At 48.2% G+C, this 14,183-nt stretch overlaps 3 protein-coding genes across 6 annotated transcripts in view; 1 reads left to right on the top strand and 2 right to left on the bottom strand.

The window, feature by feature from the left end:
- LOC310756746 (uncharacterized protein) overlaps positions 1 to 14,183 on the top strand; it is a 1,375,527-nt gene that overhangs the window by 747,767 nt on the left and 613,577 nt on the right. The gene's annotated exons all lie outside the window — the stretch shown is intronic.
- The window catches only part of LOC310756716 (uncharacterized protein), a 68,921-nt gene that overhangs the window by 14,148 nt on the left and 40,590 nt on the right, over positions 1 to 14,183 (bottom strand). The gene's annotated exons all lie outside the window — the stretch shown is intronic.
- Positions 2,797 to 11,456, bottom strand: LOC310756765 (uncharacterized protein). 4 transcript variants are annotated; one of them, XM_083601470.1, is made up of 4 exons: positions 11,046 to 11,456; positions 7,514 to 8,326; positions 6,296 to 6,388; positions 2,797 to 3,764 (listed from the first exon to the last, which is right to left on the bottom strand). In XM_083601470.1, the coding sequence occupies exons 2-4, from the start codon at positions 8,178 to 8,180 to the stop codon at positions 2,800 to 2,802; spliced, it is 1,725 nt and encodes a 574-aa protein (XP_083457596.1). In that variant the 5' UTR covers positions 8,181 to 8,326; positions 11,046 to 11,456; the 3' UTR covers positions 2,797 to 2,799. The 4 variants fall into 4 exon arrangements, with proteins under 4 accessions (XP_083457596.1, XP_083457598.1, XP_083457599.1 ...); XM_083601472.1 differs by having other exon boundaries at positions 6,296 to 6,392; positions 7,524 to 8,326; positions 11,046 to 11,455; XM_083601473.1 differs by having other exon boundaries at positions 6,311 to 6,392; positions 7,524 to 8,326; positions 11,046 to 11,455.

Genomic DNA, 14,183 nt, shown 5'->3' with positions numbered 1-14,183 from the left:
AGCTGAGCAAAGAAACTGAGAGACAGGCTTCTTTTTTTTTAAAAAAAGAAACTTTTTATTTCACTTATCTACCATGTTTTTATAACGTTTCACAGCATTCCGTGAAGTTCACAGCATCGACAGGGCATTCAGGGCAATGAGCCAAGTGAATAATAATAATAATTTAGAAAGACACACACTGACGGGAGCTGGTCCAGCAACATCTGGAACGGCAAAGGGTCCCCCACACCTGACCATATATTAGCCATTCTTGCCAATTAACTGAAACCTCTACCGAGTCAGATTACTAGTCCACTTAATTTAGTACTGTCAACACTGACTGGCAGCAGCTCTCTGAGGTTATAGACAAGAGAAGAACAGTTTGGATTTGATATCCTATGAGGGATGTGGGTGGTGCTGTGGGTTAAACCACAGAAGAAGAAGTAGAAGAGGAGGAGGAGGAGGAGTTTGGATTTGATATCCCGCTTTATCACTCCCCTTCAGGAGTCTCAAAGCGGCTAACATTCTCCTTTCCCTTCCTCCCCCACAACAAACACTCTGTGAGGTGAGTGAGGCTGAGAGACTTCAGAGAAGTGTGACTGGCCCAAGGTCACCCAGCAGCTGCAGGTGGAGGAGCGGGGAATCGAACCTGGTTCACCAGAGTACGAATCTACTGCTCTTAACCACTACACCACACTGGCTTTTTCCAAGTCGGTAGAGGATGAGACTCCTTAATCTCAGGGTCCTGGGTTCGAGCCCCACATTTGGGGGTTGGACTAGATGACCCTCGGGATCCCTTTGAACTCTACAATTCTATGAAAAGGGGCTGCTTAAAGAGGTATGATAGTTGTTTAAGTGTATGGTGCAGATGGGGCCCATAACGCCACTTTAAAGAGCCCTTTTAGGGTGCCCCAATTCCCCTCAGAGCTGCAATACCCAGAGTGGTTTAAGAATCCATCCCTCTTCTCTGGGAACCCTGGGAGTTGTAGCTCAGCACCCTGAACAAACTACAGCTCCCAGGATGCTTTGGGGGAAGCCATGATCTTTTCATAAGATCATGGTATGCCCCACGGAGGACCTTAAGGTCCATATATAGCAACACCCTAGAGGTCCCGGGCCCTAAGGAAGTTAGATTAGCCTCAACCAGAGCCAGGGCCTTCTCAACACTGGCTCCGGCCTGGTGGATTGCTCTGTCTCATGAGACCAGGGGCCTGCGGGATCTGATTTCTTTCCGCAGGGCCTGTAAGACAGAGTTATTCCACCTGGACTTTGGCTTGAAATCAGTTTGATTCCCTCCTCCTCTTTCTTTTTCCTTTCTATTCCTATGAAGAGATTGCACCCTAATGTTTTAATGTTGTATCTTAATCTTTTAAATTGTATTTTATTATTATTATTATTATTATTATTATTATTATTATTATTATTATTAGGATAGGATGCTGCTTTAACTGTACGGGGCAAACGAGGCCTCAGAGTTCCCATACGGGGATCGAACCTGCAACCTCGGTGTTATCAGCACCACGCTCTAACCAACTGAGCTATCCAGGCAAGAACATAGGAAGCAGTCTTTTACTCAGACCCTTGCTCCGTATAGTTCAGTCCCTTTTAAGGAAACTGGCAATGGCTCTCCAGGATTTCAGGCAGGGAAACTCTCCCAGCCCTACCTGGATTGAACTGGGAACCTTCTGCACGCAAGGCAGGTGTCCCACAGCCCATCCCACTTCTCCTGTAGAGATACGGCCACTGGGTAAATTATTGCAGGTGGCAGCTAGGTTTTCAAGGCTTGGTGAATCGGTGCACACAAATATTCACAAAGCAAATAATTCTCTTAAGAGTTTGTTCAGAAGACGGTCGTGCGGCTTTGACAAACCTCCTATGTTTGTATTTTGCAATGGGATCACCTTATGTCTTCCCCCTTCGCTCCTATAACGAAACACCTTTCAGTGAAGACATTTTAAAAACAAATAAATTGAAGGGATTCTCCTAACGCAGGAGGTCGCCTTGAGAGTAAATTCCTGTCCAGTAATTTCTTTTAAAAACTGTGAGAATGATGTTGTTGGGCTACAATTCCCATCATCCCCAGCCAGTTTCGCCGAAGGACATGATGGGAATTGTAGTCCAACAACATTTGAGGACCTAAGATTGAAGAATGCTGCTCTAGGGCAGGGAGTAGCAATGTGGTCCCCTCCAGAGGTTGTTAAGGTAGAACTCCAATCCTTTTTTTACTTTGAGCCGTGCTAGCCACGGCTGATGGAAGATGAAATCCAGCCTCTGGAGGGGCCCACAGTGGCTACCCCATGGGTAGGCAAACTAAGGCCCGGGGGCTGCATCCGGCCCAATCGCCTTCTAAATCTGGCCCACGGACTGTCCGGGAATCAGTGTGTTTTTACATGAGTAGAATGTGTGCTTTTATTTAAAATAAATAACCTCTGGGTTATTTGTGGGGCATAGGAATTCACTCACCCCCCCCAAAAAATATAGTCCAACCCCCCACAAGGTCTGAGGGACAGTGGACCGGCCCCCTGCTGAAAAAGTTTGCTGACCCCTGGGCTACCCCATTCTATAGATCTGATCAGGCAGCCGGTAGCGTTGCCATATGTCCTCTTTTTCTAGGACATGCCCTCTATTTCATGATGAGAGTTATCATAGAGATCCAGAGTGAAAAGTTGGCCAATGTGTCCTCTTTTTTGCTCTTCAGATTATGGCTACTCAAGGTCCCATATGTGAATCTTGTGAAAAATCAGAGAACTGAATTCAAATTTAATCCCTCCTCCAGCAAGCAAGCGCGCACACACAGACACACACACACACTAAAAATGCCTAGGATTTCCTTGTGGTGTGTATTTTCTGATGTGCAATAAGGTTTGAGCGCAGCCTGAAGCTTTTCCCACATTCCGAACATTCGTACGGTTTTTCTCCGGTGTGGATTCTCAGGTGTCCCGTAAGGAGTGTGCTGACACCAAAGGTTTTCCCGCATTCGGGACATTTGTATGGCTTCTCTCCCGTGTGGACTCGCTGGTGCCTGCTGAGCTGCTGGCTCACAGTGAAGCTTTTCCCGCACTCCAGGCATTTGTATGGCTTTTCCCCCGTGTGGACTCTCCGGTGAGTAATAATCTGCGAACTGTTGCAGAAGCGCTTGCCGCAGTCGGGACACTGGTACGGTTTCTCCCCCGTGTGCGATATTTCGTGCCGGATCAGGTCTGAGCTGACGCTGAAGCTTTTCCCGCAGTCTGAACACTTGAACGGCCGGTCTCCCGTGTGGATTCTCTGGTGGTTTTTAAGGTGCGAGCTTTGGCGGAACGCCTGCCCGCACTCGGCGCATTTGTACGGTTTCTCCCCCGAGTGAGTCCTCTTGTGCTTAATGAGCTGCGAGCTCACGCTGAAGCTTTTCCCGCACTGCTGGCACTCGTACGGCTTCTGCCCGTTGTGAGTCCTTTCGTGGGCTATCAGGTTCGACTTCAATGTGAAGGATTTCCCGCAGTCAGGACACTCGTACGGCTTCTCTCCGGTGTGGATTCTCTGATGTGCGATCAGGCCGGTGCTGCGGCTGAAGCTCTTCCCACAGACGCCACAAGTCCTTTGCTTCTTGCCTTTGGGAGGGATCTTTGGAAAATCCCCAGGGTTTCTCTCAGGATCATTCACACTGTCTTCCGGGTGGCTTCCCATCTTTGCCTCTGAATAAGGCAGGAAAGCTGTTTTGTTATCCTGACATTGCAAATGAGGGCCCACTTGGGTTGGCCTTTCCCGCTGTGGATTACCCTCCTGCTGATTCAGCCAGCTGTCATCTAAAGGGGAGAGGAAAGCAACAATAATCTAGAGGAATGGTTTGCGGTGAATTGGTAGGGAGTGATTTAATGTGGGTTTAGTGTAGCTTGATACTACCAGCTTGCTTTGAATTGTTGTTTCACGTCGTAGCTGACATTATAATTGTCGCAAATAAACTTGGTTCTTAGTAAGTGGCAAAAGTAAGCTGTACAGTGGTACCTCGGGTTAAGTACCGTATTTTTCGCCCTATAGGACGCACTTTTCCCCCTCCAAAAATGAAGGGGAAATGTGTGTGCGTCCTATGGGGCGAATGCAGGCTTTCGCTGAAGCCTGGAGAGCGAGAGGCGTTGGTGCGCACCGACACCTCTCGCTCTCCAGGCTCCAGGAAGCTATCTGCAAGCCTTGCACGCCCGGGGGGACGCCCCGTGCTTCGCGCAGGTGTCGGCAAGCCTTGCACACCTGGGGGATCTCCCCCCGGGAGCGCAAGGCTTGCGGGCGGCAGCCTGCAGCGCGGAGCATGGGGCGCCCTCAGGAGGACGCCCCGTGCTTCACGCAGGTGTCCGCAAGCCTTGCGCGCCCGGGGGATCTCCCCCCGGGAGCGCAAGGCTTGCGGGCGGCAGCCTGCAGCGCGGAGCACGGGGCACCCTCCGGATGGCGCCCCGTGCTTCGCGCAGGTGTCGGCAAGCCTTGCGCACGGGGGATCTCCCCCCGGGCGCGCAAGGCTTGCGGGCAGCAGCCTGCAGCGCGGAGCACGGGGCGCCCTCCGGAGGACGCCCCTCGTGCTTCGCGCAGGTGTCCGCAGGTTGCTGCCCGGCGCGTGGGGCGCCCTGAAGCAGAGCGCCCCTCGCGCCAGGCAGACATCGGCCAGCCCCACAAGCTCGGGGTACAGCGGGGAGGCGCAGCGCCGCCATCCCACTGTTCCTCCACCTGGTTTTGGGGGGGAAATAAAGGGAAAAAAATTTCCTTTATTTCCCCCCCCCAAAAAGTAGGTGCGTCCTATGGGACGAAAAATACGTTACTTAATTCGTTCCGGAGGTCCATACTTAACCTGAAACTGTTCTTAACCTGAAGCACCACTTTAGCTAATGGGGCCTCCTGCTGCTGCCGCACGATTTCTGCCCCTGGACTGCAAACCTTACCCCACCCTTGTGATAAAAATATTTCCTCAACCCCTGCTATAAATTTTGGTTTTGCCCCCTCTCTTATGGACCAATACAGTGGTACCTCGGGTTACATACGCTTCAGGTTACAGACTCTGCTAACCCAGAAATAGTACCTCGGGTTAAAAACTTTGCTTCAGGATGACAACATAAATCGTGCTCCGGCGGAGCAGCAGCGCATTAGCTAAAGTGGTACCTCAGGTTAAGAACAGTTTCAGGTTAAGAACAGACCTCCGGAACGAATTAAGTACGTAACCAGAGGTACCACTGTATGGGGTTGCGGCGCTCATCTCACTTTCAGGCCGAGGGAGCCGGTGTTGGTCCACAATGGCTTTCCGGGTCATGTGGCCAGCATGACAAAACTGCTTCTGGCGCAACGGAACACCAGAGCGCATGGAAATGATGTTTACCTTCCCTCTGCAGCGGTACCCATTTATCTCCTTGCACTGGCATGCTTTTGAACTGCTAGGTTGGCAGGAGCTGGGACAGAGCAATGGGAGCTCACTCCATCTCAGGGATTCGAACCACCGACTTTCTGATTGGGAAGCCCAAGAGGCTCAGTGCTTTAGACCACAGTGCCCCCCCCATAGCACTTTAAGCAGTCATGGCTTCCTCCAAAGAATTATGGGAGCTGGAGTTTGTTGTGGTTGTGCTGAGTGTTCTAGCGGAGCCCTATTCCCCTACCAGAGCTACATTTCCCAGAGTTCCCTGTGAGGAGGGATTGATAGTTATACCACTCTGGGAACTGTAGCTCTGGGAGGGAAATAGGTGCTTCCTAGCAACTGTCGGTACCCTTAACAAACCACAGCTCCCAGAATTCTTTGCAGGGGGGGAAGCCATGACAGTTTAAAGAGGTATCATAGCGCTTAAAATGTATGGCCTAGCTCCTTTCAAGCACTGACTGCAATAGGATAAACCGAAGGCAAATCTTAAAAAATCAGAACAGCCTTTACCAAAGGTGTCATGGGCTTTGAAGACACTTGAACTCAGGATGAAAGGGAGAAACATGCTAAGAGGAAGGCACGCTTGGCAAACCCTTACCGTGATCAACTCCCGCCCGGAAACCTATGTCCCCACTGTGGAAGGACGTTTGGATCCAGAATTGGCCTCCACAGTCACTTACGGACTCGCTGTTAAGACTGTGTTCATGGAAGACAATCTTACTCAGCTACGAGGGATCCCCAAAGAAGAATAGGACATTTCTTTCAAGCCCCAGTTCAGTTGTCGGGGCTGACCCTGCAGCCTCCGGAGAAAGCGTTTGTAGGTTTGTGCGCCCATAGACATCAGATGGGCACCTCCTGTTCTAGGGACAGGGAAGATCAGAGCTGAGGTTTAAGAAGCCGGGACCGGAAGAAGCCTGTACTCCAGGCAACCAAGGACTTCTGCCTTACCCGAAGAGGACCCACCTCTGCCACTCTCTTCTTTGACTTCCACACGCAGCAGCTTCTCTCTGGCCTCGGAAGGAGCTGCGGGATTCATAGGCACTACCTGAAACAACCAGGAGAACACAACCCTGTCAAGGCAGCTGGAAAAATGCAACAGGGTAAGGTAGGATGGAAAAGTACTGGGCAAAGGGGCAGTAGGTGCCGGAAAGAAGGGCGGACCTTTGGTCCTCCAATGGGCTACTCAAAAGGAGGGTGCATCTAGTCCATCGTTCTCTTCCCACAGTGACCCATCAGATATGTCTCGGGAAGCCAGCAAACATCAATGCGTTGTTTTGAGAATCCCACAAAAAACCCCACATTGTTTGGGAATCCAGCAGGCGACAATGCGGTATTATCACAGAGTTTGAATGCCACCATGGTCGGCTTAGAAAGAAATGTTCTCGTATCTGACTCCCAGTAAGTTAGCAAAAATGTATAAGGCAGGTACAAATATTTGCTGGAAATGTAAAGAAAAATGAGGCACCTTCTGTCATATGTGGTGGTCTTGTAAGGTAATAAAAGCATTCTGGGGAATGATATATAATGAGATGAAAAAGAATGTTCAAATTAACTTTTGTAAAAAAAGAACCAGATGCTTTTTTTATTAGGATTTATAGGTGCAGACATTCCAAAGGAGCAGAAAAGACTTTTTATGTATGTGATGACAGCCGCACGGATGCTACTAGCCCAGAGATGGAAAGAAGATAAAGTCCCTACCAGAGAAGAATGGCAAATTAAACTGCTGGACTATGCCAAAATGGCAAAACTGATTGGAAAGTTCAGCAACCAAGAAGACCAAAACTTTAATAAAGAATGGGGGAAATTTATAATTTACCTTGGAGACCACTATCAGCAGATAAAAACATTAGCAATAAAACTTGTAATGCAGCAAGTATTATGGAAACAATGGAGTAAGATAAAATATGGACTACTGAAAAATGTGCAGTAGAAAAGGTTAACAATAGGACCCAGGGAGGGGAAGGTGGAAGTCCAGAGATTTGAAGGAATCTTTAACTATGGAGTGGCTGGGGAAGCCCAGCCAGATGGGCGGGATATAAATAAATTATTATTATTATTATTATTAGTATTATTATTATTATTAGGATGGGTATAGTTGGATTGTTATATCTTTATACTTGTAAAATCAAATAAAATTTATTTCAAAAAAGAAAAGAAAAGAGAGACATGCCCTCACCTCTTTCTCACCCGCTTGCTGCCTCCTCAGGAAACCTTCTGCCAGGGCCACCGCCTGGGCGCAGGTCTCTGGGCCTCCTTCCCGGACCCAGCTCCGCATCTCCGAGGGCAGGATGGCCAGGAACTGCTCCAGAATCACCAGCTCCAGGATCTGCTCCTTGGTGTGCCTCTCCGGCTTCAGCCACTGGTGGCACAGGTACCAGAGCTGGCTGCACACTTCCCGTGGTCCCTCAACCTCCTGGTAGCGGAACCGTCGGAAATTCAGCCGCTGCAACTCCAGGGCGACGGTGTCCCTTTCCCAGGGCTCCTCCTCGGCTTCCCCAGAATCCAAACCCATGTAGGCCTCTTCGGATGCTCTGCTGAGGCCTGTCGGGAGGCTGTTTGCGCCGTCTCCTTCAGGGCTGCCACTGTTGCAGTTGATTCTTTCTGCGGATAGGGGACAAGGCATGGGGTCTTCCCGTGGGGCAAGTTCTGGCAAGCCTGGGCCTCTCCATCCCATGTTTGGCGACTGCCTGGCTGTTGGGAACGGCTCGACAACCTCCCGCTGGACCCTTCCAGGCCCCTTATGCAATTTGGGTCCTGCCCCGCCCTGCCTCTTTGCTCGTGTTCCCGGACCTGCGCCCCGATTCGGCAAAGCTTGAATTTCACTCCGGTTCATCTCTCGTTCCGTCTCTCGCGCAGAAATGCAACAGCCGCGCCTCACTCCACCTCAGCTCCTAAACCGTGTCTTCAGTCGCCTGCTTCGTTCGGTTCAGACACTCAGTCTGGTGTGAGGTAAGAAGCTCCATTGGCAACGACCCTGTCCTGAATCCAACAGAGACAAAAGACGGAAGATTATTCCTGAGGAATTTTTTTTTTTTTGAAGAGCTGTGTTACATTAGGAACATAGAAAGTCAGGCCATCAGTCTAACTACCTCAGTACTGTTTGCACAGACTGGCAGTAGTTCTCTGGGATTTTTTCCCTTTTCTCCCCAAATTTTTTAATTTTTATTTTACATACAGTGGTACCTTGGGTTAAATACGCTTCAGGTTACATACGCTTCAGGTTACAGACTCTGCTAACCCAGAAATAGTGCTTCAGGTTAAGAACTTTGCTTCAGGATGAGAACAGAAATCGTGCTCCGGCGGCACGGTGGCAGCAGGAGGCCCCATTAGCTAAAGTGGTGCTTCAGGTTAAGAACAGTTTCAGGTTAAGAACGGACCTCCAGAACAAATTAAGTACTTAGAGGTACCACTGTATTAAGAATTACAATCATACCACAACACATTCCAAAACTACAAGATTCTTACGAATCTCTGGACTTCCCTCCTCCCCCTCTGTGGGTCTCATGGTTAAACCTTTTCTCCTGCATCTTTTATAATAATCCAGATTTTTATATCTCCATTGTTCTTGTTACATTACAAGTGTTATTGCAATCCCACTAACGATTTTAACCGTTTACAGTGGTCTCCAAGGCAAATTATAAATTCCCTCCATTCCTCATTACATTTTTCATCTTCCTTATTTCTGATCTTCCCAGTCATTTTAGCCATTTTGGCATAATCCATCAACTTGATCTGCTTTCATCTCTGGGCTAGCAGTAGGATTTCTCTCTCAACCCTGCCTGGAGATGCTGGGAACTGAACCTGTGACCGTCTGCATGCCAAGCAGATGTTCCGGCACTGAGCTGAAAAGGCTTAGCAGGTTCACGGAATTGCATTATAAGCACATATCCCAGACACCTCTTCAACGGCAGATAAAAGCGGTTCTGTTCCGCCACGATTCCGAAGCAATTCATATTTGTGTTCCTCAGTCTGCTTATGGTTTGGATTTGAGCTGCAGAGTTGGTTTCTGGTGGCTCAATTAGTGAATTGTACCTTTCTTGCTAAGGGACGCAGGTGGCGCTGTGGGTTAAACCACAGAGCCTAGGACTTGCCGATCAGAAGGTCGGCGGTTTGAATCCCCGTGACGGGGTGAGCTCCTGTTGCTCAGTTCCGGCTCCTGCCAACCTAGCAGTTCGAAAGCACGTCAAAGTGCAAGTAGATAAATAGGTACCGCTCTGGCGGGAAGGTAAACGGCGTTTCCGTGCGCTGCTCTGGTTCGCCAGAAGTGGCTTAGTCATACTGGCCACATGACCCGGAAGCTGTACGCCGGCTCCCTCGGCCAATAAAGCGAGATGAGCGCTGCAACTCCAGAGTCGGTCACAACTGGACCTAATGGTCAGGGGTCCCTTTACCCTTTACCTTTACCTTTCTTGCTATGTGGGTTTTATCTTGTATATTGCAAGACGAGTGGAAGGGGATGCGAGAAGTGAGATGATGCTTTGTGTATTATCTGCCTTTCTTGGGGATCAAGAAATAGCAAAATTTTGTCTCTGCTGGGAAAAAGGGAAAGGTTAACAGCTCAGCAAAACACATAATTTGCATGCAGAAGGCCTCCAGGTTCAACCCTCAGCATTTCCAGGTAGTAATTATTATTATTTTCCAGGTAATAATAATAATAATAATAATAATAATAATAATAATAATAATAATAATAATTTATTATTTGTACCCCGGCCACCTGGCTGGGTTTCCCCAGCCACTCTGGGCGGCTTCCACAAGACCAAAAATACACTAAGATGTCATACATTAAAAACTTCTCTGTAGGACTAGAAAGGACTCTTGTCTGAAACTCTGGAGAGCTGCTGTCAGTCAGTTTGGACAATGCTGAGGTAGGGAAACCAATGGTCTGACTGTACAGGGAAGTTTTTTTTATAAAAAAAATTATTATGTTTTATATATGTTGGAAGCTGCCTAGAGTGGCTGGGGCAATCCAGTCAGATGGGTGGGGTATAAATATTAAATTATAATAATAATGCGCTCGGATGCTACAAGCCCAGAGATGGAAAGAAGACAAAGTCCCTACCAGAGAGGAATGGCAAGCAAAGCTGACTGGAAAACTCAGGAACCAAGAGGACAAAAACTTTTAAAAGGAATGGGGGGAAATTGTAATTTATTTAGGAGACCACGGCAAGCAGATGAAAACATGAGCAGGATTTTAATCTCACTTGCAGTGTAACAGATACCATGGATAATGTGGATTGATATAAAATATAGATTATGAAATAATATGCAGTTGTAAATGTTGACAATAGGACGCATGGAGGGGGGAAATCTCGAGATTCGGAGTAATCTCTATATATGGGTATGCATTTGGATTGTTATAATTTTGTATCTGTAAAATCAAATAAAAATGATTTCAAAATATAGAATGATGATGGTGATGTTCCTGTATGGGTCAGTATAGAGAGACATGGGCTGCACTGGGCAGAGAACCTGCTCTGCATGCAGCGTCAATCCCTAAGCAGGGCTGTCCTGAAGCCCCAGGGGGCTGCTGCCTGCCTGTGCAGACAATACGGGGCTGGATGGACCATCAGTCTGACTCCGTACATTTCAAAACCCCCTCGCCGCTTCCAAACCCCCTGAATGCGTTTTCCTTGCCAATTCCTCTTGCCTCCTGGCTCGCCTCCTTCGTTGCCCCAAAACACAGCTTGGCACTCACCTCTCTGACCTTCTGCAGAAAGAAGCCAGGGTTTTGCAGCTGAGTTCCCTGGCAGGAAAAGGAAGGGACAGCATTGGCTGACTGCTCCCTGGGCCTCTCTGCAAAACACAGCTCTATCTGTTTAACCCATTGGGGGCTGTGGGGCAGCTACCCAACAGAGAGGTGGCATGCGAGCAAACAGGCTGGAATAATAATAATAATAATAATAATAATAATAATAATAATAATAAATTTATTTATACGCCGCCCTCCCCGGCCAGAGCCGGGCTCAGGGCTGCTAACACCAGTAAAATTACAGTAAAAACATAATTGGGGGGGGGGGAATCCAATTTTAAATACAGGTTAAAATGCAATTTAAAATGCAGCCTCATTTTAAAAGTAAGGTAAAGGTAAAGGGACCCCTGACCGTTAGGTCTAGTCGTGGACGACTCTGGGGTTGTGGTGCTCATCTCGCTTTATTGGCTGAGGGAGCCGGCTACAGCTTCTGGGTCATGTGGGCAGCATGACTAAGCCGCTTCTGGCAAACCAGAGCAGCGCACGGAAACGCCGTTTACCTTCCCGCCGGAGCGGTACCTATTTATCTACTTGCACTTTGACATGCTTTCGAACTGCTAGGTTGGCAGGAGCAGGGATCGAGAAACGGGAGCTCACCCCATCGTGGGGATTCGAACCGCCGACCTTCTGATCGGCAAGTGGTTTAACCCACAGTGCCACCCGCATCCCTCATTTTAAAAGTAGCCATCTTATTAAAAGCAGAGTCAGCCAGACAGACTCCTTGGGTCCATCTAGCATTGTCTACACTGACCGACACCGAAGAGAAACCGCACAAGTGCTCCCACTGTGGGAAAAGCTTCAGCCAGAGAACCAATTTGATGAGTCACCTGCGAATCCACACCAGAGAGAGGCCGTATCAATGCTCCCAGTGCAGGACAGGCTTCCGGTGGCAACTCCATTTGAAGAGGCACCAGAAGATCCACACGGGAGAGAGGCCTCACGAATGCCCGGACTGCGGGAAAAGCTTTTCCCGGAGAGATACGTTACTCAATCACCGGAGGACTCACACAGGGGAGAAGCCGTACGAATGTCCCGATTGTGGGAGAAACTTCAACCACCCGTGCAACTTAATTGAACACCAGAAGACGCACACAGGGGAGAAACCACACGAATGTCCCGAGTGTGGGAAAAACTTCTCCCGGCGGGATACGCTGATCAAGCACCAGAGAACCCACACAGGGGAGAAGCCTTATGAATGCCCCGAGTGCGGGAAAAGTTTCCATCATCCTTGTAGGTTGATTGATCCACATGGGAGATTTTGCAGGAATTTATGTATAGGTTTGTGGGGGGGGGGGTTGCCCCTCCAGCAGATATCATGCACATGCAGCCCACTACCAAAATCAGCACAATCGCTTTTGTGACTTTTGTGATTTGTCCCCACAAAACACTTCATCACAGTTTCTTCCTATCTATTCAAAGGGCCTCTGCTGCACAATACCAAATGTAAGAATTCGCTGATAAATGTATCTATGTACGGGCTCACTGGGGAAACTTCAGAAATTCATATAGACAGGTGAGCTCAGCTACTCTGCCTGAGTGATAATCCCTGGCATCCTGATACCTGAGTGCCAGACAGGTTGTTGTTGTTGTTTAGTCGTTTAGTCGTGTCCGACTCTTCGTGACCCCATGGACCAGAGCATGCAAGGCACTTCTGTCTTCCACTGCCTCCCGCAGTTTGGTCAGACTCATGTTTGTAGCTTCGAAGACACTATCCAACCATCTCGTCCTCTGTCGTCCCCTTCTCCATGTGCCCTCCATCTTTCCCAACATCAGGGTCTTTTCCAGGGATTCTTCTCTTCTCCTGAGGTGGCCAAAGTACTGGAGCCTCAGCTTCACGATCTGTCCTTCCAGTGAGCACTCAGGGCTGATTTCCTTCAGAATGGATAGGTTTGATCTTCTTGCAGTCCATGGGACTCTCAAGAGTCTCCTCCAGCACCATAATTCAAAAGCATCAATTCTTCGGCGATCAGCCTTCTTTATGGTCCAGCTCTCACTTCCATACATCACTACTGGGAAAACCATAGCTTTTACTATATGGACCTTTGTTGGCAAGGTGATGTCTCTACAGGTAGCCATTCCAGAAATAACAAACCCAGATGAAGACAAAAGGGTGTGATTAACTTGGCTGGGAAACAGGGAAATGTAAATATCTCTTTTGCTACACTTGATGGGTGTTTGGTGGAGGGCAAAGAGAACCATGGGGCAGGGTCCAGGATGCTCAGATTACTGCCACCAGACCTCCCCTTTCATTATGTAACCATGATGTATTAGTGATGTAGTTTGGGGGGGATGAAACATGGGGATTAGCAACTAATAAAAGTTTGGGGGCTCTTTTGTTTGGGGCTTCCATCTTGTTCCACCTTGTGGCAGGTGGGAGTCCTGTCGCGAGTCTTCAATAAAGACCAAGCCTACTGGCTGCTGTTTTGTTCTGGTATTCCTGGCTGGTGTCCTTGTTTTTTGTCCAAGGGAGCCCTCAGATTTCTCCGTTAACAGAGAGAAGCCTCACGAATGCCCTGAGTGCGGGAAGAACTTTTCTCCTTGAGATATGCTGATCAAACACCAAAGAACCCATGTGAAGGAGAAGCCTTATGAATGTCCTGATTGTGGGAAAAGCTTCATTCAGAAGAAGGCATTCATCAGACACCAGGTAATTTATTTAGGGAATACGTCCAGCTAATATTCTTGAAAAGTGCCACATTCCACAGGAAAAAAAGGGAGAAGTGTTGGTTGCATCCTGAATTGCAGTGGAGAAGCCACACCTTATCTACATCACAAGACATAGGAGGATGACAACAGAGAAACCTAGCAAAAATAAGCTGAAATAAATAAATTGATTCAGCAGGAAGTTTAAAGTAATATTTGATTAAAAATAGAAATTGGACCCATATTTTCAGTTATCACAAAAAGATTTTTAAAAAGGAGGAGAAACAGTTGGGGTCATAGGTCTAGAAGATATAGATGATCCGATTAGAAAAATAATGTGCACCCTCGGGGTTGATAACAAAATGGATTGTGTTTTGTTGATGAATAGCTATTATTTCTTTTAAAGAAGCAAGACTCCACCCCAAGTTAATTAATTAAGTC

Source organism: Podarcis filfolensis (assembly GCF_964270895.1).
Source record: "Podarcis filfolensis genome assembly, chromosome: 2".
NCBI classification, from domain to species: domain Eukaryota; kingdom Metazoa; phylum Chordata; class Lepidosauria; order Squamata; family Lacertidae; genus Podarcis; species Podarcis filfolensis.
The sequence above is the reverse complement of the archived record's forward strand: the minus strand, read 5'-3'. Positions and strand labels throughout refer to the sequence as shown.